Below are 15,128 nucleotides of genomic sequence, written 5' to 3' on the forward strand. Positions count from 1 at the left end.
TGGTGAATGGCTGCTTAATCCCCCACTGTTTATGGTGCATCTTTGTTCATCTTTCCTGCTGGCATTTTTCACCCTCCCCTTACATTTACTGTCCCCCCCCCCCACTCTCATCCAAATCGAGCCATGATGCATCCGCAAATCACCGTCAGAGTGAGGCCACATGCAAATTGGAGGAACAACACCTCATATTTTGATTGGGCAGTTTACAACCCACTGGTACGAGTACTGATTTATCTAATTTTGAGTAACCCATTGCCACAGAGTCAGCGGATATTAAGGCAGAGATAGAGAAATTTGTGATGAGAACAGGTGTCAAGGGTTATGGGGAGAATGCAAGAATATGGGATTAGGAGGCAGAGATTGAATGGCAGCGTAGACTTGATGGGTCAAATGGCCTAATTCTACTCCTATAATGTGAACTTCTCCCCCTCCTTCCTCAGGCCCTGCTTTACCCTCCCCATGATCTCAGGTCCTCCCTTAGAATTGCTCTGTTAGGACCTCTGGGTTTTTAGCCACAGATTAGAAAAAGCCTTGTTTACTCACCACTGTGGAGTTTCCATTACATTTCTAGCAAAGATTTGGCAGAGCAAGATGATCTTCTCCCCTGAGTTTCAGTGGCAGTAAAACTGCAAATCCAGCAACAGCAGAGAACCCGAAAGAGAGATGCTGGTTGTGCTCAAACAATGGTGGGGCAGTCACTGTATTCTGGAAATTTGCTCTCTGTGGTATTTCACTTAATCTCATGAATTTTCCTGCCAACGTGTACATTAATAATGGTGCAATTAATATGTTACTGCTCTCAAACAAAATGCTATTCCCTGGATGGGTAACATTTGGCTTTTTAACGTACACAATTTTTTTCTTAAAAATAGATATGTGGGACAAGCAACAAAATCTGAGGAGTCAATTCATCCAAACATAATTAATCCAGTAATATTTTGAGCAGTGCCTGTTTTCCTCAGTATCCACTTAAAGAAGCTGTTGCTCCAGTGAAGCATTTAAACAATGACAAGTTGCATTAATCGTTTTGTAAGTATCAACGCTTGTTTGTTTTAGCTGTAAGATCCAACACATTTTTCCTTTTAAAATTTACACAGAAAAGCCTTATTTTACTCACTTCAATGACTTATAGTTCATTGCTTTTTTTTTCATTCTTCATGTTTCTGTTGAAGCAGGGGGACAGTCTGCCAATTGCATTTTCTCAGCTATTGTCAGCATAAAATCATTAATTTTTGTAGTGAAGCTTCCCTTCCTCTTTGTGTCATCTCTTCCTCTCCTGAAAGCACTTGCAGGTTTTCCAAACAGCCTCTCTTTATGTGAAGATGAAGCCGTTTTTGCAGCTGGATGTCCTTGTGGACAAAGTGCTTTGTGATTACAGATTAAAGGGGCTCTTTCCTGACATGACAAGGACGTCCTCTGTCTGCTAGAGTAAGGACCCTAAGTGAAATGAGCTTGGGAAGCGGGCAATATTCTAAGCGGGCACAGATCCACCAAACAAAATGGGTCCCTCATTTGGCATCAGTTTGCGGGCATGGTTCCCACCATCAGCAGGTTGCAGAAAAGTTGAGGTACAATGGCATCATGGTTAACCAACTGGTCCCGAAATTAGGAGTAGTGAACCACAGTGGGGGATTTGTGGCAATTTAAACAAGTTAATTCTAGTCTGGTTAGAGTAGTCTTTGGAGCATACTATACAACTATTAGGGTATTGTTAAAAAACTCAATCAGTTCACTTAAAGGAAGGATATTTGGTTCATAGGTGATTCTAAGCGCACAGCTATGTGGTTACCTCTTTGCTGAAGTCATCAAGGAAGCCACTCAGTCCAAGGGCAGTTAGGGATTGACTAATTGCTGGCATTATCTGCAATGCCCACATCCTGTGAATGAATAAAATAATCGTAATTTCTCTCTATTACTAAAATGAGATATATATTATCATCTGCAACACATACAAGTATATTGTGAAATGTATAGTTTAAAGTGCATGTTTATTTGATTTGATTTGTGCCAACATTTCCTTTTCCAAATTAAGCTCATTAATTTGCAGGATGCGTCCAGCCTGTATGTTCTTAAGTTGTGGCAAGTTATCCCTGCATTGATGAAGTCAGTTGAGGTAAACTCCCAGTAGGCAGACTCGAGGAGAATGCAGTTATGCCTATATACTTCAAAGGCAAGATTGTGTGCAACTTGAAGGAGATGGTTGCACACACATTTCTCCCTTTCCCCGTCCCCTTGCACCTATATCCTTTCTTGTGGCTTCACATTTCACACTTATTCTGTCCGTATCTCCTACTTTTTTCCTCTTTTCATCTCTGGCCTTTGTTGAACTATCTGCCAATCAACCACTCCCCCGCCGCTCGTGCGCATCCATCTATCACTTGCCAGGCTTTGTCCCTCCCCCAGAGACACAAAATGCTGGAGCAAATCAGCGGGTCAGGCAGCATCTCTGAAGAAAAGGAATAGGTGACATTTCTGGTCAAGACTCTTCTTGAGACTAAGAGTCAGGGCAGAGGGAAATTAGAGACATAAAAAGCTTCAGAACAAATCAGAGCCGGCATCGATAACAAAGGAAACAGAGCTCACAACAGTCCATTGCTGGCTGTGGAAGAGGTGACAACGAAGGGATATATGAATGGATGTCGGGGTTGTTGCAGTGTGAGCGGAGGGCTGTACGTTCGATGGGGGAGATGCTTCCACCCCTCTTCCAGCTTTCTTCCTCCTACTACAATCAGTCTGACGAAGGGTGCTGTGCTGAAATGTCACCTATCAGTGGTCTCCAGAGAGGCTGTCTGACCAGCTGAGTTACTCCAGCATTTTGTGTCTTTTTCTTTTGGTAAACAAGCACTTGCAGTCCCTTATTCCTACATCTTGAAGGAGATGGTATTTTCCTATACTGTATCCATTGGACATCTGGGACATATCCAAAGCTACACATATATGTATATCACCAATTGTAATTAGTCCATCATTCTTTTCCATGAGCTGATGGTTTAGTTACGAGCTGCACGATACCCAATGTAGTTGCTATTCCCAATCGGGAAACCAACTGCAGCCCAGCTCCAGTCACAAGAGCACCGACAATGCGGCAAAAGATGAAATGGAAATCTGCAATTCATCGGGTACATGACATCAAAGGGTTCTGTGAACACTTGCCTGGGGGCTAAATAAATGGACGTGACTTGATTCTTATGCGGAGTTAGAAAAAGCGCAAAGAACTTGGAGAGATATACGGTATCTGTCTATGTATTTGTGTGATGCAAAAGGAACTGAGAGAAGTCCACATTAAAGTAGATTTGGCAGATGACAACTTCAATGAGGTTACATTAAAGGGAGAACTACTACCCGAGTTTCTTTGGCATCAGTTGCCAATACCCATGGGTTCAACCACTTTATTGTGTTCTGTATTCTTTGTGCAAAATACATGAGTTTGTATTGTACCAGTTAAAGGAAAAGTGATTACAATTGCATAATATAAAACTTAATACAAAACACAAGACATCAGCCAATTGCATAAATGTATAGAAGCAAAAGCACAGATTCCTTGGCCCAGTCTCTGAACTTAACCCGCATACAGCAAAACTTTCCCATTAAGTTTAATACCCAACGTATCTTCAATACGTTTTCTTGTATGCAGTAATCTAAATTGATTAGCATAATTTAGATTGCTGGATATCCAAATTGTATCAGCTATATTGTTGAATTTTTATCACAAAACTGTGTCTCTCTCTTTCGCTCCGTTTTAAATTCTTGTATTTAGTCTCATGCTTATGACTTCTCAATTACTGGCTATGATCAATTTCCGTCAAATAGCCCTGTAATCTGAAATAACAGACAATGCAGGAAACAGTAATTCAGGAAGTACCTGTGGAGAGAGAACCAGAGTTAACATTTCAGGCTTGGAACACTTCATCAGAACTGGAAAATAAAAATAAATTTCAGTCGGAAGACAAGTTGATCCTAATTTTGATCAGCGAGATTCAGTTGATCTGACTACCAATTTCCCTTACGCAATATGACCCCAATCATCTTCTTCAAGTTGTATGCAATCCTAACTTAAAATAGGGTTGTGAAATTTATTCAGATGCTTTTTTTTGGAAAATCTGATCTTGTGACTACTTCAGGCAGCATTAATACTGCCTCACATCTCAGCAACCAGGGTTCCAGTGACACGTGTGGAGTTTATATATTCTCTGTGTGTGCACTGGGGTTTCCTCCAACATCCCAATTAATTTAATATGGCATCATATTCAGTATGTACCTCATGGGCTGAAGGGCATGTTCTAGCACTATATTGTTTCATGTTCAAAGCATGCTCAAAGATTATTACCAAGCATGCACGAAGGGATTAATAACTACTATTTTTATGTTTATGGGATAAATCGTGGCACTTGATCTCCTGAATAAGGGGGGTGGGGTGTCGAATGGGATAGTGGAGGAAGGAGTTAAAGGGAAAGGATTTCTTAAATGTGTGAGCGTAGAGACAGAGGGGTGTAAAATGAGGGTAGAAGCAATAGGTAGCAAGGTGAAAAGTAAAAGTGGCAGGCCGGCAAATCCAGGGCCAAAATCAAAAAGGGTCACTTTTCAGCATAATAGTATAAGGGGTAAGAGTGTTGTAAAAACCTGAAGGCTTTGTGTCTCAATGCAAGGAGCATTTGTAATAAGGTGGATGAGTTGAATGTGCACATAGCTATTAATGACTATGATATAGTTGGGATCACGGAGACATGGCTCCAGGGTGACCAAGGCTGGGAGCTGAACATCCAGGGATATTCAATATTCAGGAGGGATAGACAGAAAGGGAAAGGAGGTGGGGTAGCGTTGCTGGTTAGAGAGCAGATTAACGCAATAGAAAGGAAGGACATTAGCTTTGAGGATGTGGAATCGATATGGGTAGAGCTGCGAAACACTAAGGGGCAGAAAACGCCAGTGGGAGTTGTGTACAGGCCACCTAACAGTAGTAGTGGAGTTGGGGATGGCATCAAACAGGAAATTAGAAATGCTTGCAACAAAGGTAAAACAGTTATAATGGGTGACTTCAATCTACATATAGATTGGGTGAATCAAATTGGCAAGGGTGCTGAGGAAGAGGATTTCTTGGAATGTATGCGGGATAGTTTTCTAAACCAACATGTAGAGGAACCAACAAGAGAGCAGGCTATTCTAGACTGGGTATTGAGGAATGAGGAAGGGTTAGTTAGCAGTCTTGTTGTGCGTGGCCCCTTGGGCAAGAGTGACCATAATATGGTTGAGTTCTTCATTAGGATGGAGAGTGACATCGTTAATTCAGAAACAAGGGTTCTGAACTTAAAGAAAGGTAACTTTGAGGGTATGAGACGTGAATTGGCCAAGATAGATTGGCGATTGATTCTTAATGGGTTGACGGTGGATATGCAATGGAAGGCATTTAAAGACTGCATGAATGAACTACAACAATTGTTCATCCCAGTTTGGCAAAAAAATAAATCAGGGAAGGTAGTGCATCCGTGGATAACAAGGGAAATCAGGGATAGTATCAAAACAAAAGATGAAGGGTACAAATTAGCCAGAAAAAGCAGCCTACCAGAGGACTGGGAGAAATTCAGAGACCAGCAGAGGAGGACAAAAGGCTTAATTAGGAAAGGGAAAATAGATTATGAAAGAAAACTGGCAGGGAACATAAAAACTGACAGCAAAAGCTTTTATAGATATGTGAAGAGAAAAGGATTAGTTAAAACAAATGTAGGTCCCTTGCAGTCAGAAACGGGTGAATTCATCATGGGGAACAAGGACATGGCAGACCAATTGAATAACTACTTTGGTTCTGTCTTCACTAAGGAAGACATAAATAATCTGCCGGAAATAGCAGGGGACCGGGGGTCAAATGAGATGGAGGAACTGAGTGAAATCCAGGTTAGCCGGGAAGTGGTGTTAGGTAAATTGAATGGATTAAAGGCCGATAAATCCCCAGGGCCAGATAGCATCCCAGAGTACTTAAGCAAGTTGCCACAGAAATAGTGGATGCATTAGTGATAATTTTTCAAAACGCTTTAGATTCTGGAGTAGTTCCTGAGGATTGGAGGGTAGCTAATGTAACACCACTTTTTAAAAAGGGAGGGAGAGAGAAAATGGGGAATTACAGACCAGTAAGTCTAACGTCGGTAGTGGGGAAACTGCTAGAATCAGTTATTAAAGATGGGATAGCAGCACATTTGGAAAGTGGTGAAATCATTAGACAAAGTCAGCATGGATTTATGAAGGTAAATCATGTCTGACGAATCATAGAATTTTTCGAGGATGTAACTAGTAGAGGGGATAAGGGAGAACCAGTGGATGTGTTATATCTGGACTTTCAGAAGGCTTTCGACTAGGTCCCACATAAGAGATTAGTATACAAACTTAAAGCACACGGTATTGGGGGTTCAGTATTGATGTGGATAGAGAACTGGCTGGCAGACAGGAAGCAAAGAGTAGGAGTAAACGGGTCCTTTTCACAATGGCAGGCAGTGACTAGTGGGGTACCGCAAGGCTCAGTTCTGGGACCACAGCTATTTACGATATATATTAATGATTTGGACGAGGGAATTGAATGCAACATCTCCAAGTTTGCGGATGACATGAAGCTGGGGGACAGTGTTAGCTGTGAGGAGGATGCTAGGAGGCTGCAAGATGACTTGGATAGGCTGGGTGAGTGGGCAAATGCATGGCAGATGCAGTATAATGTGGATAAATGTGAGGTTATCCACTTTGGTGGCAAAAAGCAGGAAAGTAGATTATTATCTGAATGGTGGCCGATTAGGAAAGGGGGAGATGCAACGAGACCTGGGTGTCATGGTACACCAGTCATTAAAAGTAGGCATGCAGGTGCAGCAGGCAGTGAAGAAGGTGAATGATATGTTAGCATTCATAGCAAAAGGATTTGAGTATAGGAGCAGGGAGGTTCTACTGCAGTTGTACAGGGTCTTGGTGAGACCACATCTGTAGTATTGCATACAGTTTTGGTCTTCTAATCTGAGGAAAGACATTCTTGCCATAGAGGGAGTGCAGAGAAGGTTCACCAGACTGATTCCTGGGATGTCAGGACTTTCATATGAAGAAAGACTGGATAGACTCGGTTTGTACTCGCTAGAATTTAGAAGATTGAGGGGGGATCTTATAGAAACTTACAAAATTCTTAAGGGGTTGGGCAGGCTAGATGCAGGAAGATTGTTCCCGATGTTGGGGAAGTCCAGAACAAGGGGTCACAGTTTAAGGATAAGGGGGAAATCTTTTAGGACCGAGAAGAGGAAAACATTTTTCACACAGAGAGTGGTGAATCTCTGGAATTCTCTCGCGCAGAAAGTAGTTGAGGCCAGTTCATTGGCTATATTTAAGAGGGAGTTAGATGTGGCCCTTGTGGCTAAAGGGATCAGGGGGTATGGAGAGAAGGCAGGTACAGGATACTGAGTTGGATGATCAGCCATGATCATATTGAATGGCGGTGCAGGCTCGAAGGGCCGAATGGCCTACTCCTGCACCTATTTTCTATGTTTCTATACAAATCACTGGTTAAATTGGATCTGAAGTATTGAAAGGCTGTAGATGAAAGTAACATGTTTTTACACAGCAAGTGGTCAGGGTCTGGAATGTACTTATAGAATAGAATAGAATAGAATGCCTTTTATTGTCATTCAAACAGCTTGACAACGAAATTGAATTTTCTACAGTCTTAACATTACAAACAAAGCAAGACCTCCACTTAACACAATTTACACAAACATCTATCACAATGAATCTCCAACACCTCCTCACTGTGATGGAAGGCAAAAGTCTTATCTCTTCCCTTTGTTCTTCTCCCGCGGTCCAGCAGTCCAACTGCAGTGTCGAGGCGACTGGGGCTCACAATGTTAAAGCCCCGGCGGGCGATGGTAAGTCCTGCGGCCGTTAAGCCATGCCGGGCAATGTTAGTCCCCGCTCCAAGTCATTTCATCCCGCGATTCCGGTGGGAGAAGTTGCCGTTGCGGGAGCTCCGAAAAGCGGTCTCCCACCAGGGACCTGCAAGCTCCCGATGTTACCGTCTACAGGGCCTGCTACCGGAGCCTCTGAAGCTGCCGCCGGCTCCACGATGTTAGGCCCAACGACATCGGAGACCCGACAGGGAAAAAGTCGGGTCCCCCTTAAAGGGAAGAGATTAAGCAGTTTTCCCCACCCCCCACATGTACACAGCTAAAAAAAAATAATAACAACTAGAATCAAAAGATACATTTAACGAGACAAAAAAATAAAATAAAAGACAGACGGACTGCAGTCGAGCCGCTGCCGTTACGTGCCGCCACACCACAGAAAGGGGTAGTAATAGGGGTAGTATAAGGGAAACAAAGATGCTGGTTCATACACAAAAGGACACAAAGTGCTGGAATAACTGCAGTTCAGCCAGGATCTCTGGAGAACATGGATAGGTAACTTGTTGGGTCGAGGCTGCCTCTTCCAGCTTTCTTCTCTCTATCTCTCTCTCTCTCTCCTTCTCAATCAGTCTGAAGAAAGGTCCCGACCCGAAATGTTACCTATCCATGTTCTCCAGGTGTAGTATTGGCAGCAGCTTCACTTAGGTTCAAAGAGGAATTGGAGAACTACTTGCATGGAAATAAACTGCAGGAACAGAAGGGAGAGGTATTAGTTGGATTGTGCTTCGAACCACAATGGACTCAACTGGTCAAATGCCCTCCTTCTATGCTGCAATCATTCCTTGATTCTATGAAAATATTTAAAACCCATCATTCTAGCTAGTGTAGCAATGAAAACTGCGAAGACTATGAAAACCTGAACATATAGGACAACATTGTGGAAGCCAGCACCCCCATTAAAAAGTGTGTAGGAAGGAACTGCATATGCTGTTTTACATCGACGATGGACACCGAATGCTGGAGTAACTTAGCGAGTCAGGCAACATCTCTGGAAAAAAGGAATAGACGATTTTTCAGATCTGAAGATGGGTCTCCACCCAAAACATCACCTATTCCTTTTCTCCAGAGATGCTGCCTGACCCGCTGAGTTATTCCAACATTTTGTGTCTATCTCCCATTAAAAAAGACAGGCAGGTGGAAACCCAAGTCAAATGCAGGGATTTTTATAATTAAGTTTGGGTTGCAAATGTTTCAATTGTCATCCCAAACAAATCAAAAGTCTTCTATTTATATCGTCTTTAAACAATCACAGGATATTCATCATCACCAATGCAAAGTGGCATTGCTGTTATAATGTATAAAGCTCAGTTGATAACTGTAATAAGGTATAAAAGTCACCCATCACACATAAGTACCTCTGCTTTAATGCTTCAATGCACTCTCGGGTCTCGGTTTTTCTCTGGAGGTCCTGCCAGGCCCAAGGATATCAGATTTGCAAAAATTGCAAGATTTTGCTTTTATGAACCATATTTTAATCTGGTGCCTCCATTCCTTCTCTGTGGTTGTCCAACTCTCCCCTCACTCCATAAATACTTTAATTTAATTTGGATACAATATGGAAACAAGCCCTTTTGCCCACCGAGTTCACGCCAACCATCTGCAACCTGTTCACTAGTTCTAATTTTATAGAGGCCAAATAACCTACAAACCTGCACACACCCGGTCCTTCTTTTTGCTCTTTGCCTGTACACTGCCCCAACATTGCTAGCAACTGCAATGCCCTCCCACTCATCAGACACAACAGCACAGAATTTAAAACACCGATGGTCTAAATTGTCCCAGCAGTGTTTAGGTGCTTCATGATTCATCTACTAACTTTTATCCAATCCCATTATGACAACCTATTCGTCGACCCTTCCTTCTTAAGTAGCTTCTCCAACATAATATCTCAATTAATTCTCATGGTAGCATATTCCATACGCTCAAATCAGGGGAAACAAATTGTTCTAAATTCCATATTGTATTTATTCATAACCAGCTTATAATTATGACATAATTCTGTGCTACCTCTGAATGGCATTCAGATGTTTCATTAGTTATAATTTTCAACTCCCAAGTCTTAGTTTGTAGACAGAAAAATAATTGAAAGATGTCACTGCTGGCGAATGCAGACAATGGGGAAAGAGCACGAGAATTAGAGAGGACCATCAAAGAGTTAATAGCGAAACAGTGGCTGCCTTCTGAGCGCTATGAGTCTAGAAGGAGAATTAACTAGCTTCAACTTCAAAATAATGTGTGCTACATGCTTTAAAATTCACATTTTCAAGTTAAAACATTCTATTCATTCCTATGTGCACCTTAAAGATTAGCGGTGGGTGTAAATTCTACAATCGCTCCGTTTCTTGTCTTGGCCCCACTCTTCTCTGCATTACAGCATTAACGTAGAAACATGGATCAAATTGTCCACTTAAACGTAACACATTTGCTAACATTGTGCACCAAATTCAATTCACACCCGATAAACCCCTCCTCCCTACTTTCAATCACATATTAAACAGTACTGCTAAACCAAGTTTCAACAATGGAAAGGGACAGGTCACACTTGCAGCTGAAGCTTTTTATTAAATTGAACTCTGCCTATAAAACGTCCTGCAGAACAGGTCATAAATATATGGAGAAAGTTAAATAATATTAAATGTTTCCACACAATTATTAAAATCTTATTTAAGAGGTTCAGTTTGGCTGCCATCATAAAAAAATGTACTTCTGGTATTCTGCTTTAACCCACGTGCCTGGAATCAATATTAAGGGCATGTCCTGGACTTGCCTACATGCACAAAGAGGACATACATCCAGAAAAGGAGCTTTGAATAAGGTGCCTGGATTGGCTCCATTCACCTGCAGATCAGGCCAAAACCAGCTGGAGAATTTGCAATGAAACCTTCAACAATGCGCACATGAAGGTGGCTAAACCTCCGTCTGACCTCGTTTAGGGTCAAATCACAGTTGAAGGGTTAATCAGATTATGCCCACCAGTGCTCGCCAATAAATAGACTTCAGTTAACCAGAACAATTAGCAGTGAGCAAAAAGGGAGGCACTTTCTCACGTGTACAATCACGTGGGTCTCCAGTGGTCGTCGATTAGGGAATGAATGCCGAAGGGTTAAAGAAACTGGACCCCACCATCTGTAATAATAAAGGAGCACCTGTTCACAATGCTGCTTCTTGGCTGGAGAGAAACAGCAGCAAATTCTTGCTTGTTGTCCACCGTGGTGTTTTTTGAGAAAACAAACCTATGCTTGACAAGTTTTTGCCATGATTTACACAGATACGGTTTAAATTCTGCCATCAGTGGCTGCCGAGCTGCAGCAGCTCCATCTGGCCTGGCTGCCTCAGGATCTCGCCCGCGCATCAGGGCCTGTGTGGTTGCGATTAACACTAGCTGGTACTCGCTTAGCAGATTCTCCAGGCACTCGACGCAGCGCCGGAGGTTAGCTTCCTGCTGGCTGAAGCTCTCCCCACCGCTCAGTCTGTCAATCCAGTAGAAGGCAGACATGCTGTCCACAATCAGCAGGCAGAGAGCAGGATGGCTGCAGACCATGCTCTCCAGCGATTGGAAGAGCAGCAGGAGCTGGGTGCTGCTGCTGCAGTGGACGATGAACAGGCGGCCCAGGCACTGTTTAACTGACTCCTCCGTGCTCTGCGCTAAACAATGCTCCAGAACGGTGACGAGGCGAAGCATGTCAAAATGACATTCTGTGTCAACAAAGACCACCTCAACCTGGAGCCCACCCTTCGATTCGGGGAGGATACAGGATGCCACCAGGTGATAAAGCATTTCTGTCTTCCCTGCTCCTTCTGGGCCATGGAACTCAACCGTATTTCCTGTAAGGCACAGAAGGGAAAGTTAGCACCAGACAAAAGAAGTATTATATTTTTCCAAAATTCCTCAAGCAATATTTGACCCAGTTAACAGATTTCGCAGTAATTATTAGAACGCAGCAAGAAAAATCAAAGCAAAATCACTTTGAAGAGTCCGTGCATATGCTGCAATCAAGATAACCTTTGGCAGATGTGATAATTTGTAAAATAGTTAATCACTTGCAGCAAAGATTAATTGTACAAAATACTACACTACCAGGTTCTTACTGGTTTCGCAGTCATTCACATGGTAAAATATATCTGAGCGACTGTGGATTGTTAGTCTGTTTAAATTTAACATTCCCATTGTTACTGCTTATTGAGACATAAGCTGCAAAATGGTAAAAGTAAGATTTTAGCACTAGTCTGCTACGACAAAGCAGTGCAACCAAACTCACAATACATGTGCTGCAATATACCTGTGCCCCTATGTGAGCTTTATGCAGAGATCCTGCTTTAGAAGCCTCCACAGATTGTGCATATGAAATAATATTGACAAAGGAGTGGACCTGGTGGGTTTGTGATGCCTTCGGTGTCATGTGAAGGTTAGCCACTATGGGAATTCTGGTTGCATTATGCACCTATGCACAAATATCCAATAGAGAGTCAACAACTAGGTGACAGCAGAGCAGTAGAGAAACAACATGCAGAAGGTTAGCATCTCACACAGCATTTTTACCTCTAATAGGGCAAGATAAAAATGTTCCTTTTAACATAGGAACAGGCTCTTCGGCCCACAATGTTTATACCGAGTTAAACTAATCTCATCTGCCTGTACTTGAACTATATCTCTCAATTCCCTGCGTATCCATGTTCCTTTTGTTTTCTTCTACAGGATGCTAAATATTATTGCTGTTTTATAAAGCACTGAAGGGCCAAAATATATTTCTGTTCTTCTGAACATTATGAACCATTCAGACCTCTGAGGTCGTCTGGGACAGGTCTGCTTTCTGTCCCCAGAGTTAGAACTAAACATGGAGAAGCAGCATTTAGTTTTTATGCACCACATATATGGAACAAACTTCCAGAAAAATGCAGGCCCGCTCCAACTCAGTTCTTTTAAATCGGGGCTGAAGACCTTTCTGTTTGATGCTGCTTTTAATTAAATTAAATAATTAATAATTTCTTTCACTGTAACTTTTATTCGTGTATTTTATACTTGTCTTATTCTATTTTAGCTTGTTTTATTTTCTATTCTTTTTAATGATGGTTTTTAATTGCTTTTTTTATGTAAAGCACTTTGAATTGCTTTGTTGCTGAAATGTGCTATATAAATAAACTTGCTTGCTTACTTTAACATTCACCTGCATTTTTATCTCAAGTTTAAAAGTAATTAAAATATTTCTGGCAAAGCAGTTGCCTGGACAATTCAAGGTCAGTCATCCAAATCAGCTGTCATTCCATTTTGCAAACCTTCCTTCTTTGTACTAGTACCAGATGTAACTTGGTTGAATGACAAGATTCATTTTGTATTATCATCATCAAACACAGAACAATGCAGTATAAGAATAGGCCCTTTGGCCCGTAATGCTGGTGTCGAACATGTTGCCATGCGTCTCTTATCTACCTGCACATAATCCATATCACTGCATATCCATGTGCCTATCTAAAAATCTCTTGAGGCACTTTCGTACCAGCCTCAATCACCTCCCCCCGCAGCATGTTCCAGGCCATCACAACCCTTTGTGTAAAAAAACTTGCTCCACACATCTTCTCTATACCTATAAAAGTCTGATCTTGTGTGTGTGTGTGTGTGTGTAATGTGTGTGTGCCTGTCCGTCTGTATTCATTGTATCTTCCTCAAAACGCTATGTGCTAACTCTTAAATTTTTACATATTCTTACTCACATTTTTCCCATCCATGACCTCACCAAGTTCAGTTCAGATTTCATGATTTCAAAGGTTATTCGCGATTAAAGTTAAAAAAAAAGCCCAAACCACTTCTCACAGAGCCCTTTTCCAGCAGCTTCCACTGATGATGTCACAATGCCACTCACAGTGCACCTATCACAATGGGCTCCCAAGCTGCCGAGTGCCACAATGACATCACAATGTGACGTTGCCAACGGTAACTGCAGCAGGAGGAGAGGTTGCCAAAGGCAGGCCCTTCCAGAGGGGGGGGGACGAGTGCCATTTGCCATGAGCCTCATGTCTGTCTGCTTCAAAGGGATCTTGCTTTGGGATCTCTAAAATTGAGGGGCCTTTGCTTGATCTTGGTTTTGGGGCCGCTAAAATTGAAATTGGTCTGGGCCTCAGTTCATCTATGAGAGGGCCTGATAAGGTTGCCATAGAGGGAGGGGGGGGGGGGGGGGGGGGGGGGGAGAGTGTTGCACAGGGCCAGTTCATGGGCTTGTCGGCCTCCTGTATTTCCGGCGACGAGGTAGAGACCGTGTTCCACGTGTATATGGAGTGTGTGAGGTTGCTGCTCCTGTACGAATATCTGAAGAGGCTGCTCCTCAAGTTCTGGTTGCACTTTCGTCCCACGCTCCTGGTGTTTGGACACAAGGCAGGGAGTGGCGAGGACCAATTGAGGGGGGGGATCTCCCTGTCAGTTTGCTCCTGGGCCTGGCCAAGATGCCCATTCGCAGGTATATCAGTATCAGTATATGTGGGTTCAAGTCTCACTGTAGCTACAGAGATAACCATCAGCATCTAGACTAGAGAGAAAGACTGAGATGCAAAATCTTGAGCAAAGCCAAAGTACTGGAGGAACTCAAGCAGCATCTGTGGAGGGCCTCCACAGAGGTCTCGATCAATTTGTTTTTTTGTGCAGCATCTAGACATGGCCTCTGCTCAGTATCGGACGGCTGCACTGTCAAACGAATCATCCATTTGAGGACATGCTAAACTCAAGGTGTCATCAGCACTTTCAACAGCATATAAAACTAAGGCATTGCTTCAAATAAGATAATCAAGTTGACGAGCTGGCCAATTATGATTCCCCAATCAACGCTAGATTACCTGATCACCATATTATATATATATAAGCTATCTGTGTGCAAATTTGCAGCTGCATTTCCGACATTAGATGTCCACTAGATGTGAAACGCTTACAGATGCTCTGAAACAATTTTGAAAGATGCTGTGAAAATGCAAGCCTTTCTTTTCTTTTGCTGATCTTATAAAGGATGAGTTCTGCCACTTGAAATCAAACACAATACCTACACAGTGAATGGTAAAGGTCTGGGGAGTGTTGTTGAGCAGAGGGATCTAGGAGTGCAGGTACAGAGATTGTTGAAACTGGCATTGCAGGCAGATTGGATGGGCAAAAAGGCTTTCGGCCTTTGTCAGTCAGATTATTACATATAGAAGTTGGGGGGGGGGGGGGGGGGCGGGAGGGTCAAGTTA

General features: G+C 42.6%; 1 protein-coding gene across 3 annotated transcripts in view; it reads right to left on the reverse strand.

Moving 5' to 3' along the window:
- Positions 1-1,762: 1,762 nt before the first annotated feature.
- The window catches only part of xrcc2 (X-ray repair complementing defective repair in Chinese hamster cells 2), a 35,149-nt gene continuing 21,783 nt past the window's right edge, over positions 1,763-15,128 (reverse strand). For 2 of the 3 annotated variants that reach the window (XM_055664184.1, XM_055664177.1), the window contains exon 4: positions 10,623-11,744. In XM_055664184.1, coding sequence (XP_055520159.1) covers positions 11,023-11,744 — 722 coding nt within the window. In that variant the 3' untranslated portion in view covers positions 10,623-11,022. Of the gene's footprint in view, positions 1,878-10,622; positions 11,745-15,128 lie in introns of those variants that run through there. The other variant, XM_055664194.1, reaches the window with a different exon arrangement.

The sequence above is a fragment of the Leucoraja erinacea genome, chromosome 2 (assembly GCF_028641065.1).
Source record: "Leucoraja erinacea ecotype New England chromosome 2, Leri_hhj_1, whole genome shotgun sequence".
NCBI lineage: Eukaryota > Metazoa > Chordata > Chondrichthyes > Rajiformes > Rajidae > Leucoraja > Leucoraja erinaceus.